This window comes from Rosa rugosa, chromosome 2 (genome assembly GCF_958449725.1).
Source record: "Rosa rugosa chromosome 2, drRosRugo1.1, whole genome shotgun sequence".
Lineage (NCBI taxonomy): Eukaryota > Viridiplantae > Streptophyta > Magnoliopsida > Rosales > Rosaceae > Rosa > Rosa rugosa.
This window is the reverse complement of record NC_084821.1, coordinates 69,393,752-69,407,917: the sequence shown is the minus strand read 5'-3', so window position 1 is coordinate 69,407,917 and position 14,166 is coordinate 69,393,752. Positions and strand designations below refer to the sequence as shown.

The following is a 14,166-nucleotide window of genomic DNA, read 5'->3' as shown; positions in this document are numbered from 1 at the left end:
TTTTTAACATGTATCTATTCTTTTCCAACATTATGGTTATGATCCATATCCCGCAGCAAAGCGCGGGCAAACCTTGCTAGTGATATTTCTAAATGTCTTTTCTTCCGGATATATAATCCCAAGGATCTACAACGGAGAAGAACTTCTCCATTCTCTAAAATGCATAAAGGCGTTAGCATATTGTCAAAATGTTGAGGTAAACACTCTGGGGAAATATATATGACTTTGGTCCAAGATTCTTCGACCCCATGTTCCTTCATCATCCATATACCAAACTCATGGTATACAAACAATGAGTTCCCAACAGTCAAGATTGAAGCAGATATAGGGGAGTGACAGGGGAATAACGCCATGACCTTAAATTTCTCCTCCGCAAGACCTAAAGACACTATTCCCAATGTACCTTCCTCATACTCTGCTCCTCTTAGAAGGGCTACCCAATGTAGAGTTTCGTTTAACAAGAAACCCTGCTTTTCGAACCGATAAATGTATTCACTGCCTTGGCTAATATGGTTGAAATCAGGATTACGCCTCCATGAACCCGTTTTTAGTGTAAAGACTTGAAGTGTGGTTTCTGCTTCATATATTTTAGTCGCTCGTATTACCTTGTAATCTTCTATGGTGGAATCATAACCGAATCCAGCAAGATATACGAAACTCTCAAAGATGCTTGAACTTTCACAAATATGAAGTTCAGGTGCTGGTAGCTGTTTGAACTCTCTAGTGCAAGGGTTCCATAATATGATGCTACCACTTCCAAATTCTATACAAATCAAGCCATTGCAAGAGCCATAGATATTTGGAAAACATTCACCTTCAAAGTCATCCATCCCCGGATAATCAAGCTCTGTGATTGCAACGTCACCGTCATCTAGCTTCAGTACAGAAGCTTGGAGAGGCCTGTTAGAATATATTGCAAAAGTCAAATCAGGGATTTCCTTTTTACCTTTAGGTTATTAGAGTGTTACACATTATTACACGGTTATTAGGTTGTTACACACAGTGTATGCATGTGCTGCAGCTCATCTTGTCATGTGGCTAGAAGATAGTGGTCTCTGTTACTTAGTTGGTTAATTAGGCTTCCTATATATGCCTTGACCTATTCTCATTGTAACTAAGCTAGTCAATTACGTCTCATATATACAAAGAGTTTCTATTTCTCTCTCTCTTTTCTCTCAGTTTCTTCAAGCTTGCTCTAAGCTTTCAAGGCCGCGTTCCGAGAAGGAGGTTGAAGTGTTTGGTGTTGACCTGGCTGAGGTGGTTTTTAACAAAAGAGGGATCGGAGATCAATGCAAGCCATGACTTGCATACGCAGCGAAATCGTAGTAGAGATTTGGCCGGTAGCCGTGACAGTATCTCAACAATGATGTCATAATCGAAGTCAGGACCGACTGTGTTTGTTGCTGGTGCCGAATCCGTATGGCGTCGCCGGCCATGTTTCGGGTGTGAGATTTGAGTTTTGTTTTTCATATGGAAAGACAGAATGAAGAGACAAGGGGCAACATTCTTGTGTTGCAAGCTTTGAAATTTGAAAACTTGCACCCTCTAAGTCAATGGTTTGAGATTCGAAGGAGGCGACGAGGAAGGAACATGCGAGCGCTGACTATATGAAAATGATTTTATTTTTATTTTTATTTTTATTTTTTTAGTTTGAAAATGAAAAATCGTTTGGAAATTTTATATTAGGAGAATTACTCTAGTCTTGAACGAATATTTGAAAATGAAAAATTAACTAACCAATAATCACATGGACTGGTTGAGTTGGCAAACTCAACTATCCAAGTGTTGGGACGAATGCACAATGGGAACCCCCACCCGAAGCCCACTTACATAATTCATGTGACCAGCGACAGTCCGTTCTAAAGAGAAACGATTTAACGAAAAAATGTTTTTCTTATCATTCATAGTATTGATTTACATGCTATATACATATGTGTGTGGCAATTTAGATCCACCTTCTAAGCATAATCACAAACATAGCTATCTCGTAGTGATTGACATAATCAACTTCCTGATTACACGTGATCCTTTCCTTCAATACTCCCCCTCAAGTTGGAGTGTATGTTGATTACACTCAACTTGCTAAGTAATGCCTCAAACTGGATTGAACTCAGAGGTTTAGTAAACAAATCTGCCGGCTGCTCTTTGGTGCGCACATATGCAGTGTTAACTATCCCTCTTTGCACCTTTTTCACGAACAACATGGCAATCGATCTCGATGTGCTTCGTGCGCTGATGGAAGACTGGGTTTGATGCAATATGAATAGCAGCTTGGTTGTCACAAAATAACTTAACTGGCTGTGTATGATTTACATTCAAATCCTTTAATATGTTGCGCAACCAAGTCACCTCACAACACGTAGTGGCCATGGAGCGATATTCCGCTTCCGCACTTGAGCGAGCTACTGTACCTTGTTTCTTTGTTTTCCACGAAACTGGTGCTTTCCCAAGAAGAATACAATATCCTGATACTGACCTCCGTGTATCCTTGCAACGAGCCCAGTCAGCGTCGCAATATGCCTTTAACTCTAAGGACCCCGTGGAAGGCAGAAGAATCCCTTGACCTGGTGCTTGTTTAAGGTACCTTAAGACCTTATGCGCTGCATCAAGATGTGGTTGCCTGGGCTTATCCATAAACTGACTTAGTAAGTCGACGGCATAGACAAGATCAGGTCTAGTGATGGTGAGATATATGAGCCGTCCCACTAACCTGCGATATTGTGAGGGATCAGTTAGTAAATCTCCATTCGTTTGTGTGAGTGGTATACTTTGATCAACAGGGAAATGTGACGCTTTGGCACCAAGGAAACCGGTATCTTCAAGAATCTCTAGGGCATACTTCCTTTGACATAATGCAATCCCTTGCTTTGATCTGGCCACTTCTATTCCCAAAAAGTATTTGAGCTGTCCCATGTCCTTTAGCTTGAAATGACTGGCAAGAAATTGTTTGGTGTCTATGATGTCCTTCAAACTATTTCCTGCCAGGATTACATCATCAACATAAACCAATAAGGCCGTGAATTTTCCTTGATGTGTTCGGACGAATAGGGAATAATCAGACCAAGATTGATGAAATCCTCCTGACTTGAGAGCTGTTGAGAGCTTAATTAACCATTGCCGTGATGCTTGTTTTAAGCCATAGAGCGACTTGTGTAGCTTGCAAACCCTAGTCTCCCCCTTTCGGCCGAACCCAGGAGGTATATGCATGTATACTTCTTCATAAAGATCACCATGAAGAAACGCATTGTTCACGTCTAATTGGTGTAAATGCCAGCCTTGCAGAGCGGCGAGACTGAGGAGGACTCTTACGGTTGTCAGTTTTGCAACAGGGGCGAAAGTCTCACGATGATCAACCCCTTCAATTTGACTGTATCCCTTAGCAACTAGGCGTGCTTTGTATCTCTCAACGGTACCATCGGGATTGAGTTTGATCTTATAAACCCATTTGCAACCAATGGGCCGTTTATGTGGTGGTAAGGGCACCAAACTCCAAGTATTGTTGGCTTGGAGTGCTTGAATCTCCTTGTGCATGGCCTCTCTCCATTGTGGACTCTGTACTGCTTGGGAAAAAGAAGTAGGTTCTCGTAGGAGGGTAAGTTTAGTGGTGAAGACTCGATGGTGAGAAGAGAGTTTATCATAAGATAAGACATGAGAAAGAGGATGAGCGGTAGCTGAGTGAAGAACCACGTTCGTTGAAGGTGACGGGGTGAGTCGTGAGGGGAGAGCAGCCTCTACATGGAAATCCTGCAGATATGAGGGAATTTTGGTTGGCCTGGAAGATCGGCGTGGTGGTGAGGACGGTGTAGGAGGCATAATGGTGGTCTCGGTTTGTGAATTAGGAGAAGAAGAGTGTTCAGTGGCAGAAGGAATGGTTAAGTCCGATGAAGGAGGACTGGTGGTGTGAGAGAGCGGTTGACTTGCAGCGGAAGTAAGATCATGAGGAGACTTTTCAGGAATGGAATCTTCCTGATGAGATGGAGGTAAATCTGGAAGATCAAAATCGAGATTTGAGGTTTCTAATGATTGCGGAAAAATAGGCATGGTGGATGGAGAATTTGTTTTGGTGTTGGACTGAAATGGAAAGAGATCCTCAAAGAATAAAACGTCTCTGGAAACAAGGACTTTCTGTTTAGCTATGTCATAAACTCTATACCCTTTTTGACCATGAGGATAACCTAAAAATATGCATTTGGTGGAACGAGGATCAAATTTGGTCGGTTTGGAGAAGTGAGTGGACACAAAGCATAAACGACCAAATACTCGTAAATGAGAATAATTTGGTATCTTATGGAACAATTTTTTGAAAGGTGTTTTTCTCTTGAGGAGTGGTGTTGGATTCCTGTTGATTAAGTATGTCGAGGTGAGAATGGCATCCCCCCAAAAACATTTAGGTAAGTGAGCTTGAAAGAGAATGGCTCGAGCAACATTGAGTAGATGTCTATGTTTGCTCTCAACAACACCATTTTGTTGTGGTGTGTTGACGCAACTGGTTTGGTGGATTATCCCTTTGGAGGAATAAAATTGTGCAAGCTTAAACTCAGAACCATTGTCACTACGTACAACTTTTACCCTCTTACCAAATTGGTTTTCAACCATATGAATGTAGTTAACTAGGAGATTTCGTGTTTCTGACTTATGTTTCATCAAATATACCCAAGTGCACCTAGTGTGATCATCAACTATGGTGAGAAAATATTGGGCACCAGAATAGAAGGAACATGATATCCACCCCAAATGTCAACATGTATCAAATCAAACGAAGACTCACTAGATGAAGTGCTTAAAGGAAAGGACATCCTGGTTTGTTTAGCCAAAGGGCAAATGGTACATGTGCTTGTGTCACAAGCCTTATTTTCAGAAAAGGGAAATAGCAAAGATACTTTGGTGGAAGGGTGACCGAGTCGTTGATGCCAGAGGATGTGTGTTTTGCTGTGAATGGAATTACATGAACTTTTCTTCGTGGGGTCAAGGCAGTAGAGTCCCTCCCTCTCAGTTCCCATCCCAATCATCTTCCCCGATCGTAGGTCCTGTATGACACAAACTTGTCTGAGAAAGATGGTAATATAAAAGGAATCAAAGGCCAATTTGCTAATTGAGATGAGATTCAAATAAAAGAATGGGACACATAAAACGTTATGGAGAACAAAATGTGAAGAGAACACTACTTTTCCCACATGAGTGACCTGAGCATAGGTACCATCCGGTATCTTAACCCAACGATTATTAACGGATTTTGATGAGGAGAGAAGAGATGATTTACAAACTATGTGATCACTAGCCCCATTATCCAATATCCATATTGTTTCTTTCCCATCTCGAGAAAGAGTGAATGCTTTACCTGAGAGTTCATCAAGGTTTGGAACATTACCAACTTGATTTGCTGTGGCGGTTTTGTTTTTGTTTAAGAGGTTCATGAGTTGTTGACACTCTTCTTGTGAAAATGGAAAACTGGGTCCAGCTTCTCTTTTATCATGCATGGAGATGACGTGATTTCCTTTCGCACGCACTTGTCCTCCCTCCATGGCAGCCTTTCTCTTGCGGCAGTACTCGTAAGTGTGCCCTTTCCAATTGCAGAATGTACACTTGAGGTGTGCCCTGCAATTCTTTGTGCTGTGATTATTTTTGTTGCATTTTTCACATTTAGTCTCACTTTCTCCAAGATCAAACTCACGGTTGGTTCTCTTCACAGCAAAGGCAGCCGCTTCCGGCTGAGTGGGCATCTTGCCACTTGACACCTCTGCTTGCTTTTCATGTCGGAGTGCCATGGAGTAAGCCTTGTTCACGTTTGGAAGAGGATCCATCCCAACAATATTGCTTCGAATCGTAGCATAATTGTCATTGAGACCCATCAAAAATTTCATTGTCTTCTGAGTCTCCAAGTAATCCTTGATTTCCTTGGCTGCTTCGCAACTGCATGGAGGAATTTCACATAAGGCATCTTTCTCATCCCAGAGAGTCTTGAGTTTGGTGAAGAAAGATGTCACTGAGGTACCGCCTTGTTCACAATCATGAATGGCGTTTTCTATATGGAAAAGTTGCACGGTGTTTGTATGCGAGAACCTTTCCTGCAATTCAAGCCACATGCTTCTTGCATCCTTGCAATGGATGACACTGCCAGAAATTTCCTTTGACATGGATCCCAGCAGCCACGTCTTCACCAGTATGTTGCACCTATCCCATTGTTGTTGTTCTTCAACCCTATCAGTTGGCCTCTTGATGGACCCATCAACGAATCCCTTCTTGTTCTTGATTGTGAGAGCCATGCTCATAGATTGAGTCCAAGTTATGTAGTTGTCTTCCACCAGCGGTTGTGACACGAGTACCGCGCCAGGCTGATCAGAATGGTGGAGAAATAATGGATGGTTGGAGTTCTCCCATGGTTCTGGATTTTTCGGCGAGGTCGAAGACTTACCATGCTCAATGATCTTCTGATCTTCGCCACCTGACATGGAGTTTTTGGTTGTGGTTGTTTCACGTTTTAGGTCTCAGATCGTTTGCTTTGATACCATAAAGAGTAACGATGTAAAGAAGAAATGTTTTTCTTATCATTCATAGTATTGATTTACATGCTATATACATATGTGTGTGGCAATTTAGATCCACCTTCTAAGCATAATCACAAACATAGCTATCTCGTAGTGATTGACAGAATCAACTTCCTGATTACACGTGATCCTTTCCTTCAATACTCCCCCTCAAGTTGGAGTGTATGTTGATTACACTCAACTTGCTAAGTAATGCCTCAAACTGGATTGAACTCAGAGGTTTAGTAAACAGATCTGCCGGCTGCTCTTTGGTGCGCACATATGCAGTGTTAACTATCCCTCTTTGCACCTTTTCACGAACAACATGGCAATCGATCTCGATGTGCTTCGTGCGCTCATGGAAGACTGGGTTTGATGCAATATGAATAGCAGCTTGGTTGTCACAAAATAACTTAACTGGCTGTGTATGATTTACATTCAAATCCTTTAATATGTTGCACAACCAAGTTCCGCAGAGAGAATAAGAGATATTACTCTTTCGGCTTACCCTCCACTATGGTCGTATGGAAAATGCAGTACAAAAGTTACAAGCAGGGTAATGAAACAACAGTACCCATACGAATGAATAAACTTTCCTTCTTATATCCCTAAAATTTTCCCATTTGATACTATTTGTCTTAAGATCCCACTGAATTTTCCTTATAATTTATTTTTTCATCAAAAAAAAAAGAAAAAGAAAAAACATAATATGCGAGTATTTTCCACCAATTCCTATCAAAATGAGGAACACTCAGACCTCATCTATAACCATATTATCAATTTCTACCGCCAAAACTCACCAAATTACAAAGCCAGAGTAAATTGCCACAAATAAACACGAATCAAGCTAAAATATATAGTTACAACTGAAAATTCAAGTGAGTACCTTTCTTACTCCAATCCGGAGGAGCTGGTAGTTCTAAAGACAGAACCTCCAGTCTTGCACCCTTGTTCTCCAATGTGCTTGCCATTTCACTTTCATCTACGAAATTCAAACTAAACTTAGAAGAGAAAAAACCTTAACTCATGGGAAAAAAGGCTCACAGTGGTAATAAGAACCCTCTCGAAATGTAGAGTTTCATTTAATAAGAACCCTCTCGAAAGAATAACGTATTCACTATCACTAATATGATTGAAATCTGGATTGGTCCTCCATGACCCCGTTTTGAGTGTGAACACCTGAAGTGTGGTTTCATCATCAAATACTTTAGTAACTTGTATTGCCTTGTAATCTTCTATGGTGGAATCATAACCGAATCCAGCAAGAGCTACATATCTATCATACTCATAATGACTACAACCACCTTCAGGTTCCGGTAGCTGCTTGAATTCTCTAGTCAAAGGGTTCCATATTATGATTTTACTATTTTCAAATTCTACACACAGCAAGCCATTGCAAGAACCATAAATCATAAAGCAACCGGGTTCAGAGAACGTTACCGGATAATCAAGCTCTGAGATTGCAATGTCACCATCATCTTGCTTAGATATTACATCAGCTTGGAAAAACCTCGTACGTTCCTACAAGGAGTTTGAAGTGGTTGGTTTTGACTTTACAGAGGTGATTCCGGACAAAAGAGGGGTCGGAGATCAAAGCACGCCATGACTTGCATACACAGCGAAATCGTAGTAGGGATTTGGCTGGTAGCTTTAACAGTATCTCAACGATGATATCATCATCGAAGTCGGGACCTACGGTGTTTGTTTCGGATCTAGGAGTTGAGGTTGACCTTCTCATATGGAAGGATCGATGAATAATGGGACAAGAAGCGAAGGTGCGGGGTTGCAGACTAAAATGAAAATGGAGTCGTTGACGAGGAAGGAGAGATGCGGATGCTGAAGATAATGAAAATGGGGAGAAATGCCTGGATTTGTGCATGGATTTGTGAATAAGTGCAGTTTTAAAATCAAATAGAACTAAGAACTCCTGCACTAGTGTTTCTGTAAATTGTCGAAAATAGGCATGTCACATGGTTAGTGCACAAAAATAATATATTTCAATTAGAATGACAATTTTGCCCTACCTACATTGATTGTCCATGTCAACTTTTATACGCAGCGAAATCATAGTAGAGATTTGGCCGGTAGCCTTAATAGTATCTCAGCAATGACATCATCGCCAAAGTCAGGACCGACGGTGTTGCTGGCGTCGCCGGCCATGTTTCGGACGTGAGATTTGAGTTTTGTTTTTCATGTGGAAAGATAGAATGAAGAGAGAATGGGCAACATAACTCGCACTCTCATCCAAAGTCAATGGTTTGAGGTTGGGAGGAGGCAATTAACTAGGAAGGAACGCGGATGAATTTAAAAAAAAAAAAAAATTTGAAGTTTGAAAATGAAAAACTATTTAGAAATTATATATTAGGCAATATTAGGGGAATCACTCTAGGAAAGTTTTTCAGATCAATAATTTGATGATTTGAATTGGTTGTTGAAAAAATAACATTTCATTTATGAATCTTTTAATTTTTAAGTATTTTTTTAATTATTATTAATTTTTTAAATACCTTTTCTTTAACATAAATAGTCAAATTGTTTTATATATATATATAAGGGTAAATGGTCAAAAACCCATTAAAAACTTAAATTTTTTTTTTCATATTTGTCAAATTATATCATAGATTTTCTAATTTTATTACATTGCACTCTAATTTTCCTAGTTCTGTCGATTCATCCACTGTTACAACTCCATTGCGCATAGCTGTTAATTAAGCAACTTTCCTTTATCCCTAGTTGCAAATTAAATGGAAACATCCTTCTTTTTAATTGTTTGACTCTTCGGATCATCCAAACAAAATTAAGAACAAATTAAGAATACAGTAAGTAAGATACTAGAAGAAGAGTCATGGTGGAGCAAATTAAAGTAATCAAGAATGCCTCTATTAGATAGCATCATTCTTTGCTTTTCCAAATGGTTTAGATGGGTGACATGGGTTTAGAATTTGATGTCCTTAAGAAGCAAGACTTTTTCAAACAAAGGTACCATACACGAACTTGTGATTACTCTGGAATGTGGATATCAAGTTTGAAGTTCGGAACCTACGCAGAAACCTCTATTGGTACCTACTATCATCAGTTCTTCACAAGTTCACAACCTTAAGAGGCTGTAACCGGCGGACATAGATATACACAACAAGCTGTAACCATATTACACATTTTCAACCTATAACTTGTTATTGCTAATGATCTTAACAATGCTTACAATCTTCCACACAAGTTCCAAATTTGCCAAACCTATTTGTTATGATCATCTTAATTAATAATGTCATGAATTAAGATGATGGATCGTTTGAGCTGGTAGGTGCAGGCTGTGAAGGAATATTTGAGCAAGGTGGTGGATTTAATTTAGGCTGCTGGCTCCATCTGCCTCTCTCTCTCCTGCGACCTACAAGCCATTATTCCATAGCAGTTAGTCCGAGTTAATATATAAGACCCTCAAATCACTTCATATTTTAACAAATTAATAAGGAGCTGACTTATTGCTCATCAGCTTTTTTTGTGAGATTTTTGACTACCTTTGACGAAGAATTACCTAACTGGCAGGCTGGAGGAATAATTGAAGCCATAACACTAATCAACAACAGATGTAAGAGCGGTGTTGGCATTTCAGTATTGAGTCTATATGTCACTCAATTCATCTCTTAGTTTAACGACTCAAGTGCAAGTATGGTCCTATGAAAATGTAGTACATAACTTATAAGCAGAGACTGCAGAGTAATGATATATAATTATATACAACAGTTCCCCACTACTAGAAAATTGGCTACTAGCCACCCCCTTATTAGACACACTTTTGTAACAGTATCATTTGATAGAGCAAATGACATGCACCCTTTGTTATTTTCTGTTTCATTTGTCTAATAGATACACGTAACCGTAACAAATCAAAATATTGGGACTTATTAGATACTAATATCAGTATGTATCTAAGAAAAGATAATAGTAAATGAAATAAAAATATATAAAATTAATAGACCACACCCTTATCCGTATGTTTTGTTTGCACACTGTTATTATAACGGTGACTTTCAATTTCTCCCACTGAAATCCGTATCAATATTTTTATCTAATATACATTTTTTTATTAGAAACATATTTATTATGCTTTTATTTACTTTAAATAGGTAAATATATTTTATTTGACCCAAAAAAAAAGAAGATAAATATATTCTATCTAAAATATATCAGAGACATTTTTGATCGTGTAAGTCCTTTGGTTGGCCCTTATACACTTTAAAAGCAGGGCATATATTGTTTACTTCGAAATGGTTTCAATCAACGGATGGTGTTCCCCTCTTTTAAGAATTTCAAATAATAATTAGTTTTCCCTGATAAGTTTGGTACGAAAGTTTCCTGGCTTCATGGAGAGGAGCAACTACAGATTAATTTTTAGGTCTAATGAATTCTGGGCAGTTGCCTCCTAAAAATCAATTCAGTTATGTTGTATATGTTGGCCATAGAAAGATATATGAAAGAATGAGCCGCATCTCATGCAATAAATATATATATATATATATATATATATATATATATATCAGAAATATTTATCAAAGATATTTTCTGTATAAATGAAGAAAAAAGAAGAAGAGAGAGGATGTATAATTGTTTTAGGTTTCTTACTCTAGATAATGATAGTGGGTTTTTGGTTTCTCAACTCGAGATAAGGATATAGGGTTATTTAATCTCTTTCTTTTGCACGAATTTTCTCTCTACAATTAGGGTTCTTCTCTCAAGCACTCAAGGAGTTATCTGTGATTACTCTTGAAGTTGAATTGGAAAGTCTAATTTGCTGCAATCTTCTTCATCACCAGGTATTAGAACCATTTAAATCCAATCTTGATTCTTTTGAGATATAAGCAATACTCCTAATTGATCTTGACCGAATTATTTTCTACAGATTAGACTGAGCTTTAGCAGCATCAGATTGGCATGCGTGGTCATCCATGGTTGATTGGCTTCTTTGTGATTATGATTTCCTACTTTCTTTTCTATTTCATACTCTGTGACCTTATGAGTTGGTCGACTTCTTTCTCATTTTGATCTTTTTCTATAGGCCATGACAATGGGTGGATAGTTGAGCAAGAAAATGGCTGGAAAAAGAGAAAGAGATATGCAAAGATAAATGGAGAAAGAGAGAATTGCCGGAAAAAGAGAGGATTTTGTCGCCGGAATCGGGCAGTTGAATATGACCATAATTAAGTAAAAAGAAATAATTGACTTCAAAAAAAAAAAAAAAAAATAAAAATTAAGGGAAATGATGGAAAAGGTCACATTAGAGTGTGAAATGATAAAAAGGTCACCTAGTTTCCCACTTGATAAAAAGGTCCACTATAAATTATTAGTAATATTAATTTAGTCCTTATTAATAATGAGATAATGTTAAAAAAGGTCAATTTTTAATTTTTCTGATGTCCATTCTGCCCTTAAAGCCAAATACACGTTTATAACTCTACATTCAAAAATTTTAGGTCTCAAATCTTTTCTCCATTTGATCAGAAATCCCAAAACAGAGACCCTATTAGAAACCCGGTAGAAGATGAAGATGAGCGTAGTCGAGGCTATCTGCAACAAGTACGACCGATACGACATCGATAAGAAGAAGGACTCTAACGTCTCCGGCGACTATGTCTTCGCTCGCCTCGATCTACTCCACCGTCGAGTCCGACATTGAAGCTGTTCTTCAGGTTCAGTCTCTTTCTCGAGAGATTCTCTAATTTGATCTCTGTTTGGTTTCTGGAAAAGCTTGTGAAGTTGAAACGTGATAATGTAATATCTGGACGTAGGTGAATGAAATTGACTAGAATTTTAGTTATTATTTGGTCCTATTTTTCAAATTGAGACTGAAATTTGAGTAATTTTGAGTAGCGACAGAGAGAAATGAGGAGCGAAAAGGTTCCCAATCCCAACTACCACCTCTCTCAAGATCTAATGCTTTCTTTGATTCAGTTTTTGCTTTATTCTGTTTGCGAAATGAAATTTTTGGATTGCTGTTTTTTTTTGTCCGGTTTTGCTTAATTGTTCGTCTTAGATGTGTTTAGCTCAGGTTCTTGATTCTCAAATCATGAAGAATTTGATTTATAGGTTTTCTTTGATTGTAACCCTAACTTCAATTCTGAAATTTCATCTAAGAGCAGGAGACTCCGCTTCGAGCTGCTGTTAATTATGGCGAAGGTAGTATAGTAATAACTCTTTTCTTCAACTATTTCTAATGATTTCTGCTTTTCAATGTGCAATTTTGGTCAATGATTCATTAGGTTCAGTTTGTTCAATTTGTTGTTACAGTTGTGTTCTTAGCTCAGATAGTTGATTTTTGGTCATACTGTGCTTGATTCATAGTTTGGACTTCGTTTTTTATTGCTTTACTTCTCATCAAGCTTCAGATAGATCTATGAGTTTGTGAAGTTTATAGTCTCTGTTCAGATCTGGTAGTTAGCTCACTAGGAATTGCTGGCTTTAGTAGCCAGCTTTTGAATAGTAGATGTACTCTGGGAGGTTTTGATTGTTATAAAAAGTGATTGATGAGTTCATGTGATCTGATCTGATTGCAGCTTCCGAGTGTTGAGATTAATCCGCAATTCATAACATTTACGCATGTTACTATGGAGTCCAATAAGTACACATGTGTTTGGGAAACAATGCCGTAGAATAGTATTGTGATTATTGATATGAGTGTGCCGAATCAACGCCGACTCTGCACTTATGAATCCAAACTCCCAAATCCTTGCTTTGAAAGGTAGGTTTTAACTTATGACTTCGTATTGACATTGATAACTGGTCATGCTTAGCCTTTTGGTATTGATCTTAATATGCTTCTGCTTCAACTTGTTGAACCTCGGTTTACTTAATTATGAGTGCATGACTTGTAGTTGTAATTCAACTTTCTATTACAAGTGTTACATTTAGTGGAACCATCAGCAACTATTATATGCAGTTTAAGTGTTAGCATTATTTAAATTTCTGGTTTGTTCTTGCATCTAATCATTTTACATCAAATGAGTTTTGATGCGGTCAGTAGAATATATACACAGTAATTTACAAATTACAATGCTTTACATTGCCATTGTCTTTGATAAGGAATGCACCTGAAGTGCTTCAAAGTTTTATTTTCTCTAGTTGGAGTATGTTTCGGATTTCCATATTGTTTTAGTTTTCTTGAGCTAGCTAGTCCTATTAGAACAAGCAATCGACTTGGTTAAAATGTGTACAAAATCATTTAAAAACCCCATTACTAGTGGCAGCAGGAAACTCATATTCGAAACAAAATTTAAGGTCGAAAAAATGTGAATTGCAGTAACCAATTGCCTATGCATGCTTGTAAGTTTTAGATAGATTATGCAATGTACCTCTTGCATTATGTTAGCTTTGTCTTTAATGATGCTAGTGATAAGTTATGCCTCAACCAGTTCATACATTACTGCATAGTCACGTGATAGAAGTGTTGTTCCAATTATCAAATGATGATGATCTTGATATATTCTCAAGTCTAATGCATGCTGCTTATTCTTTTTCAGGGATCCACTGAATGTCAAAATATTCCTCAAAATGCATAGGTCTGATTATGCTAAAAGATGGCTGAAGGAAATGCAAAAGATTGATAGGGACCACACCTTAACTCAACTTGAAACAGCATGGCAAAATCTGG

At 38.2% G+C, this 14,166-nt stretch overlaps 1 protein-coding gene and 1 long non-coding RNA gene across 2 annotated transcripts; one reads left to right on the top strand and one right to left on the bottom strand.

Annotated features, from left to right (window-relative positions):
• Positions 1-14: 14 nt before the first annotated feature.
• Positions 15-1,436, bottom strand: LOC133731398 (F-box/kelch-repeat protein At3g06240-like). Its single transcript, XM_062158776.1, has 2 exons — positions 1,312-1,436; positions 15-900 (listed from the first exon to the last, which is right to left on the bottom strand). Exons 1-2 carry the CDS (start codon positions 1,434-1,436, stop codon positions 15-17), a joined length of 1,011 nt encoding a protein of 336 aa, XP_062014760.1.
• A 10,579-nt stretch (positions 1,437-12,015) lies between these two features.
• Positions 12,016-14,158, top strand: LOC133729737 (uncharacterized). The gene is made up of 4 exons (XR_009856481.1): positions 12,016-12,208; positions 12,659-12,695; positions 13,073-13,257; positions 14,036-14,158. It is a non-coding gene; the product is annotated as an uncharacterized LOC133729737 (long non-coding RNA).
• Positions 14,159-14,166: the final 8 nt, after the last annotated feature.